This window comes from Gigantopelta aegis, chromosome 10 (assembly GCF_016097555.1).
Source record: "Gigantopelta aegis isolate Gae_Host chromosome 10, Gae_host_genome, whole genome shotgun sequence".
Classification (NCBI taxonomy): Eukaryota; Metazoa; Mollusca; class Gastropoda; order Neomphalida; family Peltospiridae; genus Gigantopelta; species Gigantopelta aegis.
In genome coordinates, this window is record NC_054708.1 from 34,926,643 (window position 1) to 34,945,667 (window position 19,025).

Genomic DNA, 19,025 nt, shown 5'->3' on the forward strand with positions numbered 1-19,025 from the left:
AAATCTTTCAGATTGTAAAGAAATAAAACTATTGGTGTTATTTTACCGTTATTATTGAGCCTTTCAGATATTAAGCGACTTTTTCCAGCATTTTTCATTAAAAAGCTGCTCCAAATTCCACGACGCTTCCATTCAGGAAGAGGTCACATAAGAGTTATCTTTTCTTGTTTATGTGCTACACATGAAAGCCAAATATATATACTACTCAAAAGAAGTTAAGGGTCAAAGGAACTTTTTGATCATTTTTGGAAGTATGTTTTTTTTTAGGCCAGATAGGGTTAGAATATTAACCTTTGTGTTGTCATTTGGACTAAAGACACCACATTATTAAGGGGCATGCAATCATTGCCCTTATCTTTAGAAACTTTTTAAGTTAACCCAGATTTCCTTTTCATGGATTTGAAGCAAAAACATAGTCAGACTAAACTGACAACCTGCTTCGATACACCCACTGTGACACCTCGTGCACTATTTGCACATGCTTAGCATGAGTGTAATTCAATGCATGCCAATTTTAGCAATAAAAGGGATGAGCATTTTCCTTTTATCATCACTTTAAATTTGAAGATGGTTCGACGACAACTCAGTTTGAATGACAGGGGAAGGGCCATTGGCTGGCTACAAGATGGACACACTCAAAGATCTGTGGCTCACCGTCTAAATGTAAGCCAAAGTGTTATCGGTAGACTCTGGCAGAGGTTCAGGACGACTAATTCTATTCAGAATCGCTCCCGTTCTGGAAGACCACGATCAACAACAGCACGAAAATACCGTTTCCTGATGATAACGGCGTTGCGACAGCGTTTTGTGACCGCACGGCGTCTTCGTGATCAACCCAGAGCTGCTACAGGCAACAATGTGTCTGACCAGACCATTAGGAATCGTCTGCGAGACCGAGGTTTGCGATGTCGGCGTCCTGTAGTCCGACTACAGCTACTTGCCCGTCACAGAAGGGCTCGCCTTGATTGGTGCAGACGTCATATCCGGTGGAACCGTGGGAAATGGGCAGAGACATTATTCACAGATGAGTCACGGTACTTGCTCCAGTTCAATGATGGCCGGGCTCGTGTTTACCGTCGTCAAGGAGAAAAAGTTGCTGATGTTAACGTTGTTCAACATCTACCATTTGAAGGAGGAAGTGTAATGGTGTGGGCGGGCATATCCATGAATCACAGAACCCCTCTGTACATCATTAATGGAAATTTGACTGGTCAGCGTTATCTCAAACTTTTGTAATTCCACTTCTGCAGCGGATTGGACCAGGAGCTTGGTTCCAGGACGACAACGCAAGACCTCATCGTGCCAGGGTGGTGACCGACTTCCTGCAGCAGAAGAACGTTCAACACATGGATTGGCCTGCATATTCACCAGACTTGTCACCCATTGAGTGCGTGGGATGAACTAGGGCGGCGAGTTCGATCACATCACATCCCTGCCGTCAACCTCCAGCAACTGGCTCAGCAATTAGTTGCAGAATGGCAAGCGATTCCTCAACGTTATTTCCAACGCCTGGTTAACAGCATGCGCCAACGTTGTCAAGAATGTGTGAATGCTAATGGTGGCTACACCAGTTACTGACGCTTCTACTACATGTGTGAACATCATTTTTGGGGGTGCATGACTTTCTCCATCTGGGTAGTAAACTAGTTTCCAAGCAAAGGTTTTTTGTTTGGTGCTTTCTGTTCTTGAGACATCAAATAAATAATTTGTCATTAGTCGTCACAATTTTAGCATATTAGCTTATTTTTATTTGCACAAATATTTTGACCCTTAACTTCTTTTGAGTAGTATACATTGCCCGTGTTTGATGCTACATAAAGGATAATACACGGCCGTCCCCTCCGGGGTGAGGGGGGCAGGGGGCATTTGCCCCCTGTGAATCTCACTTCTTTTTTTTCTCCGTTTTTTCCTCCAGAAAATAACATACACATCTCATGGTTTAATTTGTATAATAATAATAATAATAATAATAAAATTCTTTATTTTCAGAGGGTAAACACATTCAGTACAAGGTGACTGGTCTCCCATGAGGTCCTCTCTAATCTATACATATTATACATACATACATTCAAAGAAACAACATCAACATACATGTAATATGTATAGCATGAGAAACAGTAGCACATATTATGACTATTTAAATAATATTTAAATCAATTTGTTAAGAAACTTGAGTCAACGATAACTCCATACATCATAATTATTGTAACAAACACATCAAAATCAACAACAAAGGTATATCTTAAAACTGATGATTATTTGAATAGTGCTTAAAATAACTGGATTTGAACGAGGCGAGGGATTGAGAATATTTTATCTTTGAAGGTAGTGTGTTCCACAGTTTAGCTCCCCTGCATGAAAAACTATGGCGATAAAATTCTGTTCTTGGTTTTAATTCATAAAGATAGCGATGATGAGTTGACCTCAGATTTAAGGAGTGAATTTCTTAAGTTGTTTGGAACATTGTTTCTAGATGTGATGGAGATAGTTTGTTGAGGACTTTGTAGAAAAACTGGCAGGTTCTAAAGTCAATTCTCGTTGATGTTAAGCCATTTGAGAGGGCTGATTATTTCTGCAGTGGACGTTTCTTTTCTTTTTTTTTAGTAATAAGTCTTGCAGCTTGATTTTAGATTTTTTGAAGTTTTTCTATAGAATGTTTTGAACAGGTTCCCCAAATTGTGGATCAATAGTCTAAGTGAGGTAATATGTAAGAGCTGTAGAATATTAATCTGGTCTTTTGGTCAAGATATTTTCTATTTTGTCGAAAAATGTATAATAAATAAGATTTTTTAATAATGCCATTTATGTGTTTATCCCATGTCAGTGTTGGGTCAATGTGTACACCAAGATGTTTTTCAGAAGTGGAATATTGCACTGGTATGCGTATAATGTTTCATTTGTTTATAAAAAGTAGTGCCCCCCCCCCCCCCCCCCCCGGATTTTGATCAGGATACGACCCTGTAATATAAAATATATTGCAAAGGATTCCATTTCCATTAGAATTAAAAAATACGTAAATGTATAAAAATATTTTATTACACAACTTGCATGAAACTACAAGCCAATTGGGCCCGTAAAAATCATATATGAAGGGGTGGGGAGAACGAGGAACTGGTGTAGCCAGAATTTTAGATTTTTTTTTTGGGGGGGGGGGGGGGGCAACCCATACTATGTATGTATGTATGTATGTATGATTTTATAAACAATTAATACAGTAATTTTCAATTCAATCTTTATTTCTTTATATATGAATAATAGGCCTACAAAGAACATGACATACCGGTATTTTAAAACATAAGTAAGAATATTTAAATAAAAACATATTATATACAATCATGTATGGATTTTAAGTGAATAATGGCACATAATGTTGTATATAATTTAGATGGTTTAATAGTAATTAATAAAACTATACTGCTAATACTGAGGTAGAAGATCTGGAAAGTTCTGTTCGTCTGTGTAAAAACATTTCGTAACATGCCTGCACAACTATTGGTTGTCCATTAGACGGTAAAATCTGGACAGCGTATTTCTATGTATGTGTATAATAATAAGGCTTAATTTTGAGGAGCATTTTGTCAAGAAATGTATTTCGTCCTCTACACCCTGATTACACAAACGGCACAATCTATCTTTTCTCTCAACTTTCCTGTATAGTCCCGTTTTTATTTCTAGTTAAAATTTGCGTTTTTAATATATGTTAGGTAATCCGCAATTACTGTGGCAGAGTAACCATATGTTTGACGTCCAATAGCCGATGATAAGATAAAAAAAAATCAATGTGCTCTAGTGGCGTCGTTAAATAAAACAAACTTTACTTTTATTTACGATTAGTCGAGGGTCAAACTCGACCCGGACCCGAGTATCCGATACTTAAACTAGATGATAATAAGTTAATAAATAAGACTAAGGAATAAACTAAAATAGCATTATATGCATTTTAATTCTAGCGCTGAACTTGAATGTCAAACCATGCCATTGTATCGCATTTAGAAACCAGCTGATACGTTCAGTTTATTGACGGCCAGATTAAAAAGAGAAACTAGCACATGGTTATATAATTATTGTGTAACTTGTATTGCTGATTAGTTACTGCTGAAATTAATGTTCAACATGGTCTCACTTGTACGGGTACCTTTTTTTTCAATGGCGGATCCAGGGGGTGGGTGGCTAGCCACCCCTTCCCTTCCAAGGCATTTTTTTTTAAATGTTCATTCCAAACATATATAATGCATTTTACGAATTTACTCGCAGTCGCTCTACTGATCGACATTTACCATTTTTAGCAAAATACATTAAACAGTACCCCCTTTCAATAATGTTCAGGTTAAACACGTATTTGTTGACGGGTTTCTTCCTGTAGTGTCTGTATTAGTGATTGATATGTGAATTTATTTTTACCAGGAAACTCGAAAATGATCGATGTAAAGGTATTTAACGTCAAACATAGGATTGTTGTTGGAATCTTTGACTACCGTTTAGTAGACAGAGATTGCGCAATATTGATACAGATTGGTATCTGACGGTTAGAGTGTGTAATAACTGTCCAAATGCTCGTCTAGCACAGGTATATCGGTAAATTGGCAGCCATCTTGGACGCCATCTTGAATATTTAAAAATGCTAAAGACTGCCAATTCTGCACTCCTCAGATCCTCATTAGCACCTCCAAAGGATCAGTACCCCGCTGTCAGACTAACTTGTTTCTCGAATTCATTGATGGTACAATGTCTCAAGAGGTTATTATAAATGAAATTTATTACGTTTTGGCTTAAGTGAGAAATAGCAATTTTCATATTTTGGTAGCCAACGAGATAACTTTTAATTTGACCTTGACCTCTAAAAGTGAGCAACTTCATCTCAAATATTCTTTATAATCTTAACAGTACAACTGTGTTGTTTAATTATTTAAAATAGCTTTTCTAGACAGTCTAAATTTGACCTTTGACCTTGACCTCTATAATCGGGTAGCCCTTCTCAAAACAACTGTTTGGTGCTGAAGTACAAATGTGCCAAATTTGGTTGTTTTGGGCCATGTTACAATACTGCCCATATTTGAACCAAAGCCACACCACTATAGTGAAAATCAGTGTAGCAAGCAATTTGGATGACAATACCGTATTCCATGATCAAAATCGTATCTCTGCACAAGGAAGAGTCAAAAGAAACTTAGGCAGTCATGGTTGCTTCCGTGATCCACTATCTGTTGCTCGTTCTAAGGAAGACTGCCACTTCCCTTGGAGATCCATAACATGCTTAATACCTCCTGCACCACCTGTAGGACTGCAATTCCCATTATTAGGTTAGAAAACCCCAAATTTGCACAGAATAGATCCCAGTGGAAAACGTTTCAGGCATGACGGAGCAGGGAGGAGGCTGGGGTGGGGGGATGTGAAGGCGCGAATCCGTCGGACGAAAGGACACTTACACAAGGTTAAAACCACCCCGAGATGCGTGAATACCCATGTTGGCACCAACTCAGACTTCACCCAATTGGGAATAAAACCCAATCGGAGAATCATGTCTATCACAAGCTTCACACCCGATAAACATGCCATCTGCGATGAAACCAGTCATCCAGGTAATTGTGCATTCGTATCCCCAGCATATGCACGTGCTCAAACACCTCGACCACACTAATAAAAGGAGAGGGCCTATGGCTAAACCGAACGGCAGAACTTGAAACTCTTAACCTTTGCCGTCGTAAAGGAAACGCAGGTACCTCCAACAATCCTTGTGAATCAATAAATGAAGGTAGGCATCCTTCAAATTGATGAACGCTGCCCATCCCCTGAAGCAAGGCCCTGACCAACTGAACTGTCTCCATCCTGAGTTCAGTGAGTTCAGGTTTAGGATTAGTCCCCGCTCGCCATTCTTCTGGGTGAAGGACAGATGGGAATAAAATCCCGGAGTGCCCAAATCCACCTGCTGGATGGCTCCCTCGTTGAGAACCGCGACAATCATCTTCTCCATTAGTAGGCCTAATCATCTGCTGACAGATGGTACCAACCAGAGGTAACTAGGGTAGACGAAAACGGTATCCTGTACTCAACTCGGACAACCAACAGAACCCATGGGTCCAGATGCAGCAGTTCGTGCCAACGATGAAAGTAATGGCACAGTCTGCCACCCAGCAGTTTGTGCCAACGATGAAAGTAATGGCACAGTCTGCCACCCACTGGAATATGCTGATCGATCGCGTCCCCTCACCCCGGCTGCTTACATCCAGCATGAAAACACTACCTGGCTGCATGCCTGACCCAGAAACCAACGGGATCCGGTGACAGTCGGCATGTAGCCATAGGTGATGGGTACCTACTGGAACCTCTACCCCGATCGTAAAGGTCAGGATGGACGATCGGGGTAGGAACAGGAGCACCCAAAAACGCCGCAGTCTTCCGTGTTCCTGCAGAAACAGACAACGTGACTGGCGGCGCTAGACTCAACCGCCCCTTCCGGATATTTGTATAAATATGAACCGGAGCACTGCACCGAGTCCTGGACGCAGCGCACGACATAGGAACAGAAGGAGCGCCAACTGGCGCCGCTACAGACAACCGTCCACCAGAAACCTAACAGGCAAAACAGAATATTTGTTTAAACTACATGTGTAGACGTCCTGAAATGCAGTTTGTACAACACTTTTAAAGTATTTTTAAATGCATTTTTTAAAGATGTATAATTTTTGTACGCATTTGTGTATACTAAATAAACACTACAGTCATGAACCAAATTATTAGAGCATATATAAAGTAACTACTTTTATCATCCGTTAAAGGTAGGGTCAACTCCAACAAGAGCCTTATGTGTTGGAAAGATGCATACCCGGACCACCAACACATACTGACACTTTAAAGGTAGAGTCAACTCAAACAAGAGCCTTATGTGTTGGAAAGATGCATACCCGGACCACCAACACATACTGACACTTTAGCAAATGAAAAACGCGTAATTTTAGAGTTGATAAAAAAACCATGATTATTCCAGCTAACTGAGGACAGCCATTTTGTTTTGCTTTTGTGACGTCCGGTGGGATAGCTTGGGGCGAAGTGACGTCAGCTCATGACCATCTCCTGTATGTACAGTGTAAACAAAAGCAGTAATTTTCGACAAGGCACTTCTCTTTGATCAACCTGACTTGTAAAACAGCATAAATGACGTAATAATATAATAAACTATTTAACTAAATATATTTCAAGTTGCATTAACGAAACAAAATGGGGTTATAGTATTTTTCTCTGTTAAATAATCCAAAGGAAAAATGTACACTATTAGGCCTATTGATATGCTACACTGGAGCAAAAACGACAACCCACGATACCCAAGTGATAATTTTCTTTTCTTTGGGACTACGTAATTGGTCAGTTCTGTGGATTTAGATGGAAAAGTCTACTTAATCAATAGTTTTACAGAACTATTTACAGTAATAAACCATGTCCATTACCATTTTAGGGGCGACAGGTAATATTCCACAATGCCGGTATGTATTTTTGTGTCTAGACAGCGTCAATTAATTGGCTCGTCTGGTTACCAATCAAATACACACTTGCCAATCAGGAATCACAGGTAGAAGCATCTAACAGGATAGACCAATTAACTAAGAAAACACTTAGTACGTAGGTTAATGCATGGACAAAACATTGTTAATTATTTCGACTTGTTGTGTAGCACTTTGACAATGGTATTTTATTTTGTATTGAATAATACTATATATAGTGCTGGATATACTTATTGCTGGCTTACTGGGATGTGTATTATTACAGAACATTGCAATGTATGACTATTTATCATTCCGCAAAAACCAGGTAGATTGTATTTTTCTAGTTCTAAGGCTCATTCCTGACGTTACGCGTTAAGTATTACGTAACCACCAGCTCGCCAAAGGGCGTACTCACTGAGATGGTACAAAATGGCTGCGCCCGTTATATATAATAGCCGTCACATTTAACCGTTTTATTAATTAACTATACGATTATACTTGTTGATATTAAGCAATAATGTGCATTATATATCGTTGAATATGCATACCAGACCAAATGCCTTAATTGTCCCTTCCTTTAAAGGGAGAGTAACCAAAATAAAATCCTTGTGTTGGAAAGATGCATACCCGAACCATCAACAAATGAAAAACGCGTAATTTTAGAGTTAATAAAAAACCCATGGTTATTCCTTCTAACTAGGGGCACCCAATTTATTTTGTTTTTATGACGTCCGGTGGTATAGCTTGGGGCGAAGTAACGTCAGCTCCGTCCATCTCCTCTTAAGCACAGTGTAAACAAACGGGATGCAGTCGATTCGTCCACGGGACAATTCGTCCACGGATGATTCGTCCACTGAAAATTCGTCCACTGAGGAACTCGAGACGATTCGTCCACTACACAAAATCAGTTCCGAACGATTCGTCCACTGGGTTTTTATTTCCCCAGTACATTTCGTCCACGGCCTAAATAATGTGTACTACATGTACGTGGGGGCTAAATAAATTATTAGATATATTTTACCCCGTATTGTTTTTTGCTGTGTCATAAATTTACAAAGGTGAAAATTATTGATATTGCATTAGATTACGCTTGGTAGATGTTTTTGTAACAATGCTCTGCAGACATAATTATTTGGTGTTTCTATTTATTCGGTTATTATTTGTTTCTATAATGTACGCCTTTCACGCTACATGTCGTAGGATGTTTTTAGTACAATATGCCCAGTAAAGATAATCTTTAGCCCTTCCCTTTCAACTTGTTTGGTTTCTGTTTGCTTTACCAATTAAGTGTACAGGTGTACTCTATTGTGATATCGTGAAGTAATTGGCAATGCAGGCTCATTACTGCTTAAGCTTGTTTCACCAAGTTGGATCCAGTAGCGTCTAAAACAACACACCTTATTTCAAAGCCATGGGCGTACATGGGGGGGGGGGGGGGGGGGGGGGGGGGTTCGATCGAACCCCCTGAAATCGCTTTTTTTATAATTTAATATATCTGACATTATTATATTTACTCAACACAGAAATATATGCCCAATATCTCTGCAATCTATTTTGGAACACCCTTTTCAAAATCCTATATACGCCCATGAAAGCGGCACCGCTAACTACCCGTATGGACGGAATGAATGAATGAATGAATGAATGAATGAATGAATGAATGTTTAACGACACCCCAGCACGAAAAATACATCGGCTATTGGGTGTCAAACTATGGCAATGCAAACAAATAAGGTGATGATCAACATCAATATAAAAATTCAAGATTTAAATAAAAACACTGTAAAGAATTGTGCAAAAATACAAATATCACAGATAGATACTGACTTTTACTCAGAATTTCAATGTGTGCTGTATTGGCCATTCTCAAAGAGAATGTTACACCCCTGCACCACGGTGAGGTTACAGCACGCTCAGGGGTGTATGGACGGAGGGGTAATAAAGTCCGACGCGGAGGCTTGCATTACCTATTTACTACATCGCATCGTGTACAAGCGAGTGGACGAATCATCCGCATGATAATGAATACAAACAGTTAATAAAAACTGGATAGTAATGTTGAATTCTAACTCTATTTTACTTTTTTGGTTATAGTATACCACAAAATAATGTTAAGAAACGATTACAATGTCAAAGAAATAACTATTAATATGTTTGAAAAAAATGCAGTCGAGTGGACGAATCGTCCGGTGGACGAATTGTCCAGTGGACGAACCGTCTGGAAAGCCAACAAACGCTCTAATTTACAAGGCGTTCCGCTTTCATCAACCTGACTTGTAAAACAACATAAATGACTTGATAGTATAATAAACTATTTAACTAAATATATTTCAATTTGCATCAACAGAACGAAATGGAGATATATTTTTTTTTTTTTTAAATACAACGAAAAAATGCTTATTATTAGGCCTATTGGTAGGGTACGTTCGAGCAAAACGACCACTCACGATACCCAAGTGATAATTTCCTTTTCTTTGGGACTACGTAATTGGTCAGTTTTGTGATTTTAGATGGGAAAATCTACTTAATCAAGTGTTTTACAGAATTACTTAAAGTAATAAAGTGATAATGTCCATTATGATTTGAGGGGTGTCCACGCGGCTAACAGACAATACCTTGTGATCTTAATAAAAGAGGCACGTTGTTTTAGTGTGTCTAGACACAGTGTCTGGGGACCATCTAAATATACACCTGCCAATCAGGAACCACAGGTACAGGCCATGGAAAGAAAATACCAATTAACCAAGAACACACTCCGTTATTATTTCAGTATGTGGGTTAATTTATGTACAAAACATAATACAGTTATTTCAACACTTTGACAATGGTGGCTTATTTTGTATTGAAAAATAATATATACTTGTTGCTGGCTTACTGGGATAGGTATTATTACAGAACATTGCGATGCATCTGCAAACACCAGGTATGTTTCGTTTTTCAGTTCGAAGACTAATTCCTGACTTGACTCGTTAGGTATTACGTAACCACCAGCTCGCCAGAGGGCGTATTCACTGGGATGGTACAAAATAGCTGCGCCCGTTATATATAATAGCCGTCACATTTAAGCGTTTTATTAATTAACTATACCATTATACTTGTTGATATTAAACAATAATGTGCGTTATATATTGTTGAATATGCATACCAGGTCAAATGCCTCAATTGTCCCTTCCTTTAAAAGCTTTTGTAGGAGATATCGCTGGCACAATAATTTGCGATATGTCCACAGGAGATATCGCTTCTTATAATCTTGATTGGTCAAATTTTAATCACAATACAATGTTTTGTTACGTCACTGTTTTTTTTTTAGCGCTAAACCTATCATTAGTGACGTCACGCCACTGCCGTTCTGCTAGTTAACGAGTCTACCGCTGACATTCAACCCACATTACTGACATTGTTTATAACTGTCGCAAATGAAAAGAATGATAATAGATGATAAAAAGTTTACCCCCCTCGTGTCTTGTGATATCATAATTTATCAGCACTCATTGATAAATTATGATATCACAAGACACGAGGGGGAGTATCCTCTATACAATGAACACCCAATCTACAATTTGTTACAATAACAATTACAATCACAAATGAATATTAAACATTATGAAAACTTGATGTTTCAAAAATGCTATTTTCTGCATTCTACAAGTAAAATTTGCCACAACAGTTGAAATACCCCTCCCCCCCCCCCCCCCCCCCCCCAAACCTGTACTCATATCATCTACAGTGATCCACTACCTATGATTATGTATGATACGACAGTGTTAACCACCAAGTCTTAGTTCAACTTTGGATGCATCATCTCCCAAGGTGTGTGAAGCTTCCTGTGTTTGCCAAGACTCTGGATGGATGAGTATTTTTTTCCGCAGAACTCGCATTTCAATGTGCCAGCGTGTGCTCTTAAATGGCCATCAAGGTGATTCTTTTCGTAGAAGAATTTGGGGCAGAGATGACAGCTGAAGTAATCGCCAGAATGTCTGCGCTTGTGTCTGTTGAGATTTGGCGCGAAGGGCGTCTGGAATTGACACTGGTCACACCTGTAGATTTTCTCACTACTGCTGATGAATCGTCTGCGTGTGCGTGACTTGGTACTCGGGATATGGATGTATCCAAATGGGTCAAACCTTCTGCTTGTTCCAGGCAGAGACATCGGAAGAAGTGCTCGGGTTTGCTGTAAAGATGAATAAACAGTTGATAATTAAATATGCAAAGCTTACTAGTTAACTGACGACTGTATAAATACAAGAGAGAGAAAATGTGTCCCTAGTGTTAGAGGTTTTCGACTAACAGAGCCTTTTTAACAATTAATATTACATATTAGTTACATATTCCAGTTTACAATATCTGTACCTCCAATATGTTTCTTATCATCACAATGTTTGTAGTAGCTTTTGCTTTGTTTTATTTCCTAATATAAAATAGTAGGCCCCTAATTACAGTAGAATCTCATTGGGTTGAATACACCGCAACGCTTGACCAAAAAATAAGTCCCGAGTTACTTACACCTTACTGACCGAAAGGTTATGTCGAACGACTTTCTCGAGCAGCAACGGGGTTCGAGCCAACGGGATCTAACATTATTTGAATTGTATGGATTTATTGCTAGGTAAACTTCAGTTTGATCTGCTACAAACATTAGGGGAAGGACAAACGCACTGTATATACAGACACATATATTCCACAATTTGAATTTAATATTTATATTTAGTCAGAAATATGTTTCAATGGCAGCGAACCTAGGACACTCCCTTTAAAGTGAAAGACCCAAGTTTCTAAACACTATGGCGTGTTCACTATTATCACGGTTTTTGATCACTGAAATCAAATGTTACTTAGATTTTATTGTTTAAATTATCTATTTCCGTACATCTAAAGTGTTTCTGGTTACCCTGGTGTTTCTAATGCCACAAAATGCATTTTTCACATTTTAAAAAACACCCGTACACGGTAACGTTATAGAGACGAGTTCTAATCTATTTTTAAGGGTATTTTACCCCGTTTCAATGGCACAGACTTCATTCTATTGCAATCTAATTAAAATTAGCTCCACTATTACATGTGGATCTAAAGACAGCCAGTTGGAGCTCATGTCCACCAATCAAAACCTTACTTGCAGAATCCTGCCGGGTTTAAATTAGGGTCTGCAAATTTAAAGCTCCAACAGCAATCACTCAACTTTTCAACTGTTATCCTTCAAGCTACCCCCATGGACACACCCCAGAAGTGTTTAACAGTATAACAGTTAGCCCGAGTACTCTGACTGTAAGAGAGCTAGACGGACATTTGGACATAAACACGCTCTCGTTCCAACCAGTGCACCACAAGCGGCCAAAGGCCATGGCATGTGCTTTCCTGTCTGTGGGAAAGTACATATAAAATATCCCTTGCTGTTAATGAAAAAATGTAGTGGGTGTCTTCTGATGACGAGTCAGAATTACTAAAATGTTTGATATCCAAAAGCCAATGATTAATTAATCCATGTGCTCTAGTGGTGTTGTTAAACAAAACAAACTTTAACAGTGTAGTTACTTGTGCTACATGTCCAATGGAGAAATGATAGTGGGTAAAAAAAGAAATTTGTTTTGTTTAACAACACCACTAGAGCACACTGATTAATTCATCATCAGCTATTGGATGTCAAATTGATAGTGGATAAAAGCAACCTCCATTTTGGCAAGGACAGTGCTTACTTCCTCTGAAAATGAGTGGTATCTTGGTTTCATTTCTTAGAACCCTTGTAGCACATAAACTGTTTGCAATATTCCTTCAACAATAGCATGTTAGTTTAAAAAAGAAAAGAGAAGAAAATCAAGATAAGCCATAAATAAAGAATAACATCTCCATTTACTCCAACAGCCAGGAACAGGGTAAACTATTATTACAGGTCATTGGTGAGAATTTGATATGCTGTGCTCATGATGGGTGCGACCAGTTTGGCAGGATATGCTCAACTTTTGTTAACACCTGATATCTGCACTGTTTGGACAGTGATTCATGAGTGTCTATTCAGTTTTGGGAGTGGCTATCCTCCTTACAGGCAAAGTAAATACAAAAGTCTTTCTGGGATTTCATAAAAGTATTCATTTACATTTATTTTCATACCACAATCTGTATGTTATGTTAATGACATACATACATTTGGAAAAAAAGAAAGAAAAAAAAAGAGAGGTAAAATCTTTTGAAATATTTATTAAATTTGGTGATTATCAAAATGCAAACACTCCCTTCGACAAGGTCTAATAGTTATATCAAACAAGCATCCATCGTAGATTAAGAGATAACAAACAGCTGATCACTCTTTCGATGGAAACCTTACCAGCCTAAACCAAACCGTATGATACAACCACTGAGCTACAGAGGTTGGTTGGTCCAATGATTATGAAGTACTCAAGAAGCATAGATGTTCCTGTGTTCTCCTAGACCTTGCATTGAAAACCACAAATCTCACAGTACTCCAGAAGCATGTATTTTTCTGTGTTTTCCTAGACCTTGCACTGAAGAATATACCTTGCCACAAATCTCACAATACAGACTGCCACTATGATACTTCAGATGACCCTCCAAGTGGTTTCTCTCGTAGAAGGTTTTCGAGCACAAATAACATCTGAACAGATCTCCAGAATGCTTCCTTTGGTGCCTGATCAAGTTTGATGAAAACCCGGTCTGGAAGGAACACTGATCACACTTATAAATTTGTTCAGCTTTGTCTATCTGGGCCCGTCTTCTTCTTGGACGATCAACACACAATTTGATCCTTTCACTGTGGCTGTACGGTGTAGAGTATGTTGCTGCCATGTTCTGTAGAGATCAAGAAAAATATGTTTTAAGAGACCTGTGATATTTTCTTCCTCCTTTTTAAAACATTTACTTCCCACACACCCCCAACCCAAACCCAATGTACAATATTTATGTACAATCATGGTATCAGAAAGCATTTTCAGTACCCAGTAAGGTATATTTTTAGAAGGTACATGCAGAAGTTTAGTATTGTAAACATTTTGGCATTTGAGATGAACACAAGTGCTCTCTTCACTTTTTATAACCATTAGGACAAGAAAGAAAATACAAAAACAAGACTTTAGATTTCACCAAAGCTGAGGCAATAAAGAGTATGCAATAAAGAGTAAGCAAAACCAAATTAAGTATAAACATGCTAACCTCAAAACATTTCACCTCAAAATCAATGGAATGTTAAAATATAATTAAATGAAAATAATTTAAAATGCATGTACAATTCTTTACAAGTAGTTAAGAACATTACCACACTAAAATGACCTTGGTGTGCTCAGAGCAGACAAAACCCTTGTGCACAAATCAGTGAGATCTAAAGCCCTGATGGAAATGAATATTCTACACAATATCTGTAAGTATAAACTAGTTTTCCAAAAGGAGCCAATACCTTTAATCTCACTGCAAATATTCACATAGATGCCTAACATTATGATGAATTATGAGCTGTGTAAATCATGGGGAACTTTCCTCAGAATTGATCAGAGAAAAAAACAAAATATTCATTCAGATCCATATTTTGTTTGACTTTTAACTAGGAGAGGCAACCCATATTCAGCTCTCAACCAACTTCAGATATCACCATTGGTTTCTTCATTGTCTTATATTTATTTCAAATCGTTATTTTTTTTTTTTATATAATACACATGTAATAAAAATACATGTATATTAAAAACAAAAAAACCTGCTGAGTACTGTTGAGTACTCTTTATTATATAATATATAACCATAGTGCCTCTGGTTTCACAAGATATCTTAGTACTGGACGTAAAACCTCGCAATAACTGTAATCAACCATATGAAATATTAAACTTCACGAGACTGGAGAGCCTTACATACAGTAACAATAGGCCAAATTCATTTCACTTCATTTCACTTCATATCCTTCATTTCACTTCATATCCTTCATTTTACTTCATATCTTCATATGCATTCATTTCATATCCTTTTTTGATAAATGTCATAATTTTTTAATCTAATGTTTTTTCAAAATCTCTTGGTGGACCCAATCTGTTTTTTAGGGTTTTACCCAGACCCAACTAGTGCCAAATGACTGGTCTACCAAAGGCCGAGATATGTGCTGTCCTGTCTGTGGGGAATGTAATTGATACAAAAATGTTATAGGTTTCCTGTAAGACTATATGTCAGAATTATTAAATGTTTAATATCCAATAGCTGCCAATTAATATATATTTGATTATATAAAAGTTTTTCAGTGTTGTTAATAACGGATGTGTTGTGGATGAGCTTATAATGATTTTATGGATATGCAGTAATGCAACCCCTGCAGCTGCCCATGGCAGTCGGCAATTCCCTGGAGTTTTTAATTCGTTACAGCACTTTTTTGTTTTGCTGTGGATATTTGATTTTGTTTTTGCACAGTATGGTTGTTGCTGTAGACATTTTCTTAATTGCAGGGATTGGTAATGTCATTTGATCAGAGGGAAATTAAATTATATATAAAAGATCCTTTGCTGCTTTATCGGAAAGAGCAGCCTATTAGGCAATAGTGCATTTCCTCGCTCTAGACCCCAAATCGGTGTAATCTTTAGTTTCCTTGAATTTTAAATTAAAATCCATTAGGTACCCAGATCATAGAAGCTAGCTTGCACACATTCATGTTCAGTTAATACAGGTGGTGTAATATCAAATATTATTATCCATATGGTCTACAATAATGTTTATGGTATGGGTCATAATAATACACTGAAAACTGTCATGGCACACTTCTAACACTGTAGTTGCTATATCATGATACTGACATCATTCAGCATCACTGTAATTGACATTACTCAATGTTATTAACATCGATTGTGAAGCAATTATGATTATATTTAACGTTTGTTATAAAACACAGATTGTGGATAATAAATAACTTATAACATTCGCTGAAGTGCCATATGAAATTTATGAAACTCGTTTGGAAAGAAAATGAACCAACAGATATTTGTCACTATTTAACTGCATGTTCCCCAAAACTGGAAAGCATTAAAGATTCAATACACGAGTCTTACCAATGGAAGACAATTCTGCAGTGGAGGTTATGACTCAGGTTATATAGCATTTTTGTTGTGCTAGCATATTAAGTTGAATAAGACTATTTTTGTGGTTATATATCTAAATAAGGTTCAACAATCAGGCTGTTTGTCCAGCCCAGGATGAATGGTTAATGATCAAGAAGTCTACATGTCAATCTTACACAGTCATAGAAGCTAGCTCTGGGATGTAAACCACCTACCTACCAACTTTAAGGCTGATAGCTCAACCACCAGACCACCGAGGCCAGCAATGACAGTTGATGAAGCAGTTAAGTGTTTTATGTGTTCACTTGGGGCGTGATCTAGCTCAGTGGGTAGAACACTCGCCTGACATTTTAGCTTCACCGGTATCATTTGCTGAATCCACTGAACAAACATGTATTCTTTTAATGAGGAAATAATTAAATTTCCATTACATTCATTACAACATCATCCCATTGGTCCAGCTGTAGCAACGGGAGTTGTTTATTTCTTGATGAATGTAAAAACCGTCTGGGAAATTCATAATATCTGATGTTATATTGATACTTTGTCTTACTGAGAATTATTGTTTATAGACCAAACAAATAACTGAAAATGAAGTATGAACTTGTAACGTTATTGTAAGTAAGTATGCTTTAAATTTAATTATAAGGATTGTCTGTTCATCTGGGTATGAACAAACAAAATCATCTGCAAACTTATGAGAGAACGGCTTCGCCAATTCATGCAGTTTGCTGATGATTTTTTTTTTCATACCTTGACGAACGTAAATGAAATAAGACCATCCTTAAATGGTTGGTACCTTTTCATTCTCAGAGAAATATAGTTTCTAAAAAACAGCACTTCAGAAAACATGTTGGGAAAGTGCATATATAAGATCCTTTGTTGTTGATCGAAACATGAAAGGGGTTTCCCCTGAAGACTACGTGTCAGACTCCTAAACAGTTTGACATCCAGTAGCTGATGAATAACAAATCAATGTGTGTTGTGATGTCTTGAAACAGAGAAAACTTTAGTGCAAGGTGACGTGTCCCAAAGGCAAATTATTATTTCACAAGAATGAATGTAAACCAATCTATTTTTATTAGTGTGGTCATAATAAACCAAGAAGAATTTATTGCATAAAATACATAAACACATAACAAGAAACCCCATCCTCAATGGACATGGGTATGTTTTGTACAATGACACACAAACACAACCTTTTTTTTAATCTAGTGTAATGATATTTTTTTAGTCTACCTGTCTTGGTTTTTATGCTAAAACTGATGAACTTTATCATGATACCCGAAAGACAGATGCTCATGCCTTAGATCATACATCTTTCAAAACTTCTTCAAATTAAGATAAACCCATTAAAGATTTATTGCTTGTACACTTTTGACAGACTTGCAGACACCCATGTTTATGAATTATTCAATATCAATACAAATCAGTTGATGGTTAGAGCTTTGACAAACTTTTGTCTATATTTGCAGTCATTTATCTTCATAAGGTTTTATTTGAGGAATAGTTTGTGCATGTTTAACATAGACTCTCATGCCTGTAGTCATCTATTCTTGTGAGTTTTGTTATGCCAAGACAGGCCATTCAATGAAGATCATTCATTCGTTTAAGATATTGTATGCTTATGCAGACCACTGTAGTCTGAATGAAGCCAACCTATTCATGTGAGTTTTTGTACACTGATTCAGAACTGGATGACGACATCTATTCTTGTTAGTTTTTGTAATCCTATATATACAACTGAATAAAGACATCTGTTCTTTGAGTTTTTTTATATGCTGATGTAGACAACTGAATGAAGACATCTGTTCTTACGAGTTTTAATATGCTGATTAAGACAACTGAATGAAGACATCTGTTCTTGTGAGTTTTTATATGCTGATTAAGACAACTGAATGAAGATGTACGTTCTTGTGGGTTTTTATATGCTGATACAGACAACTGAATGAAGACATGTTCTTTTGAGTTTTTATATGCTGATACAGACAACTGAAAGAAGATCATCCATTCTGGTGAGTTTTTGTATGTCGGGACAGTCCACTAAATGACGAATAACTCTGCCCACAGATTTTGCAGCAGAGTTGTCCAGCATGAGCTTTGAGGTGATAAGCTAGCTGTGTTTTGTAGGAGTAATGGCAAGGACAGAGATGACACTGGAAGAACTCCCCTGTGTGGATTCGCTGGTGGGCCAGCAGATGAGCCTTGTACAGACTTGTGTAACTGCACTGGTCACATTGGAATGGTGGCCCACTGCGAGAAATCTTTGACTGTTTTACAACTTTGGCTGCTGTCCAGTAACAGGCACCTGTAGCTGTGGTCAGTGTGCTTTTGCTCCCTGCCAATCCAGGTTTCTGAAGAAAATAATTAAAAGTCCCATTATATGTAGATGTTGTTTATTGCCTGAACAAAAACAGCAATAGACAAACTGAGGTTAGTACTTACAAACAGACATATTCAAGTCTAATACTTCCAGACAGACATACATGAATTCAAGTTTAATATTTCTCCAAAT

The 19,025-nt window shown here is 37.6% G+C and overlaps 2 protein-coding genes across 24 annotated transcripts in view; both read right to left on the bottom strand.

Moving 5' to 3' along the window:
- LOC121384770 (zinc finger protein 263-like) overlaps window positions 1-147 on the bottom strand; it is a 93,183-nt gene extending 93,036 nt beyond the window's left edge. For all 21 annotated transcript variants that reach the window (XR_005959435.1, XM_041515325.1, XM_041515337.1 and 18 more), the window contains exon 1: window positions 47-147. The gene's annotated coding sequence lies outside the window, so the exon portion shown is untranslated. The remainder of the gene's footprint in view (window positions 1-46) is intronic.
- Window positions 148-11,195: 11,048 nt separating this feature from the next.
- LOC121384031 (zinc finger and BTB domain-containing protein 49-like) overlaps window positions 11,196-19,025 on the bottom strand; it is a 63,766-nt gene continuing 55,936 nt past the window's right edge. Inside the window, exon 4 of one of the 3 annotated variants that reach the window (XM_041514180.1) lies at window positions 11,196-11,649. In XM_041514180.1, the coding sequence (XP_041370114.1) occupies window positions 11,257-11,649 (393 nt within the window). In that variant the 3' untranslated portion in view covers window positions 11,196-11,256. Of the gene's footprint in view, window positions 11,650-13,651; window positions 14,277-17,585; window positions 18,865-19,025 lie in introns of those variants that run through there. The other 2 variants (XM_041514182.1, XM_041514183.1) reach the window with 2 other exon arrangements.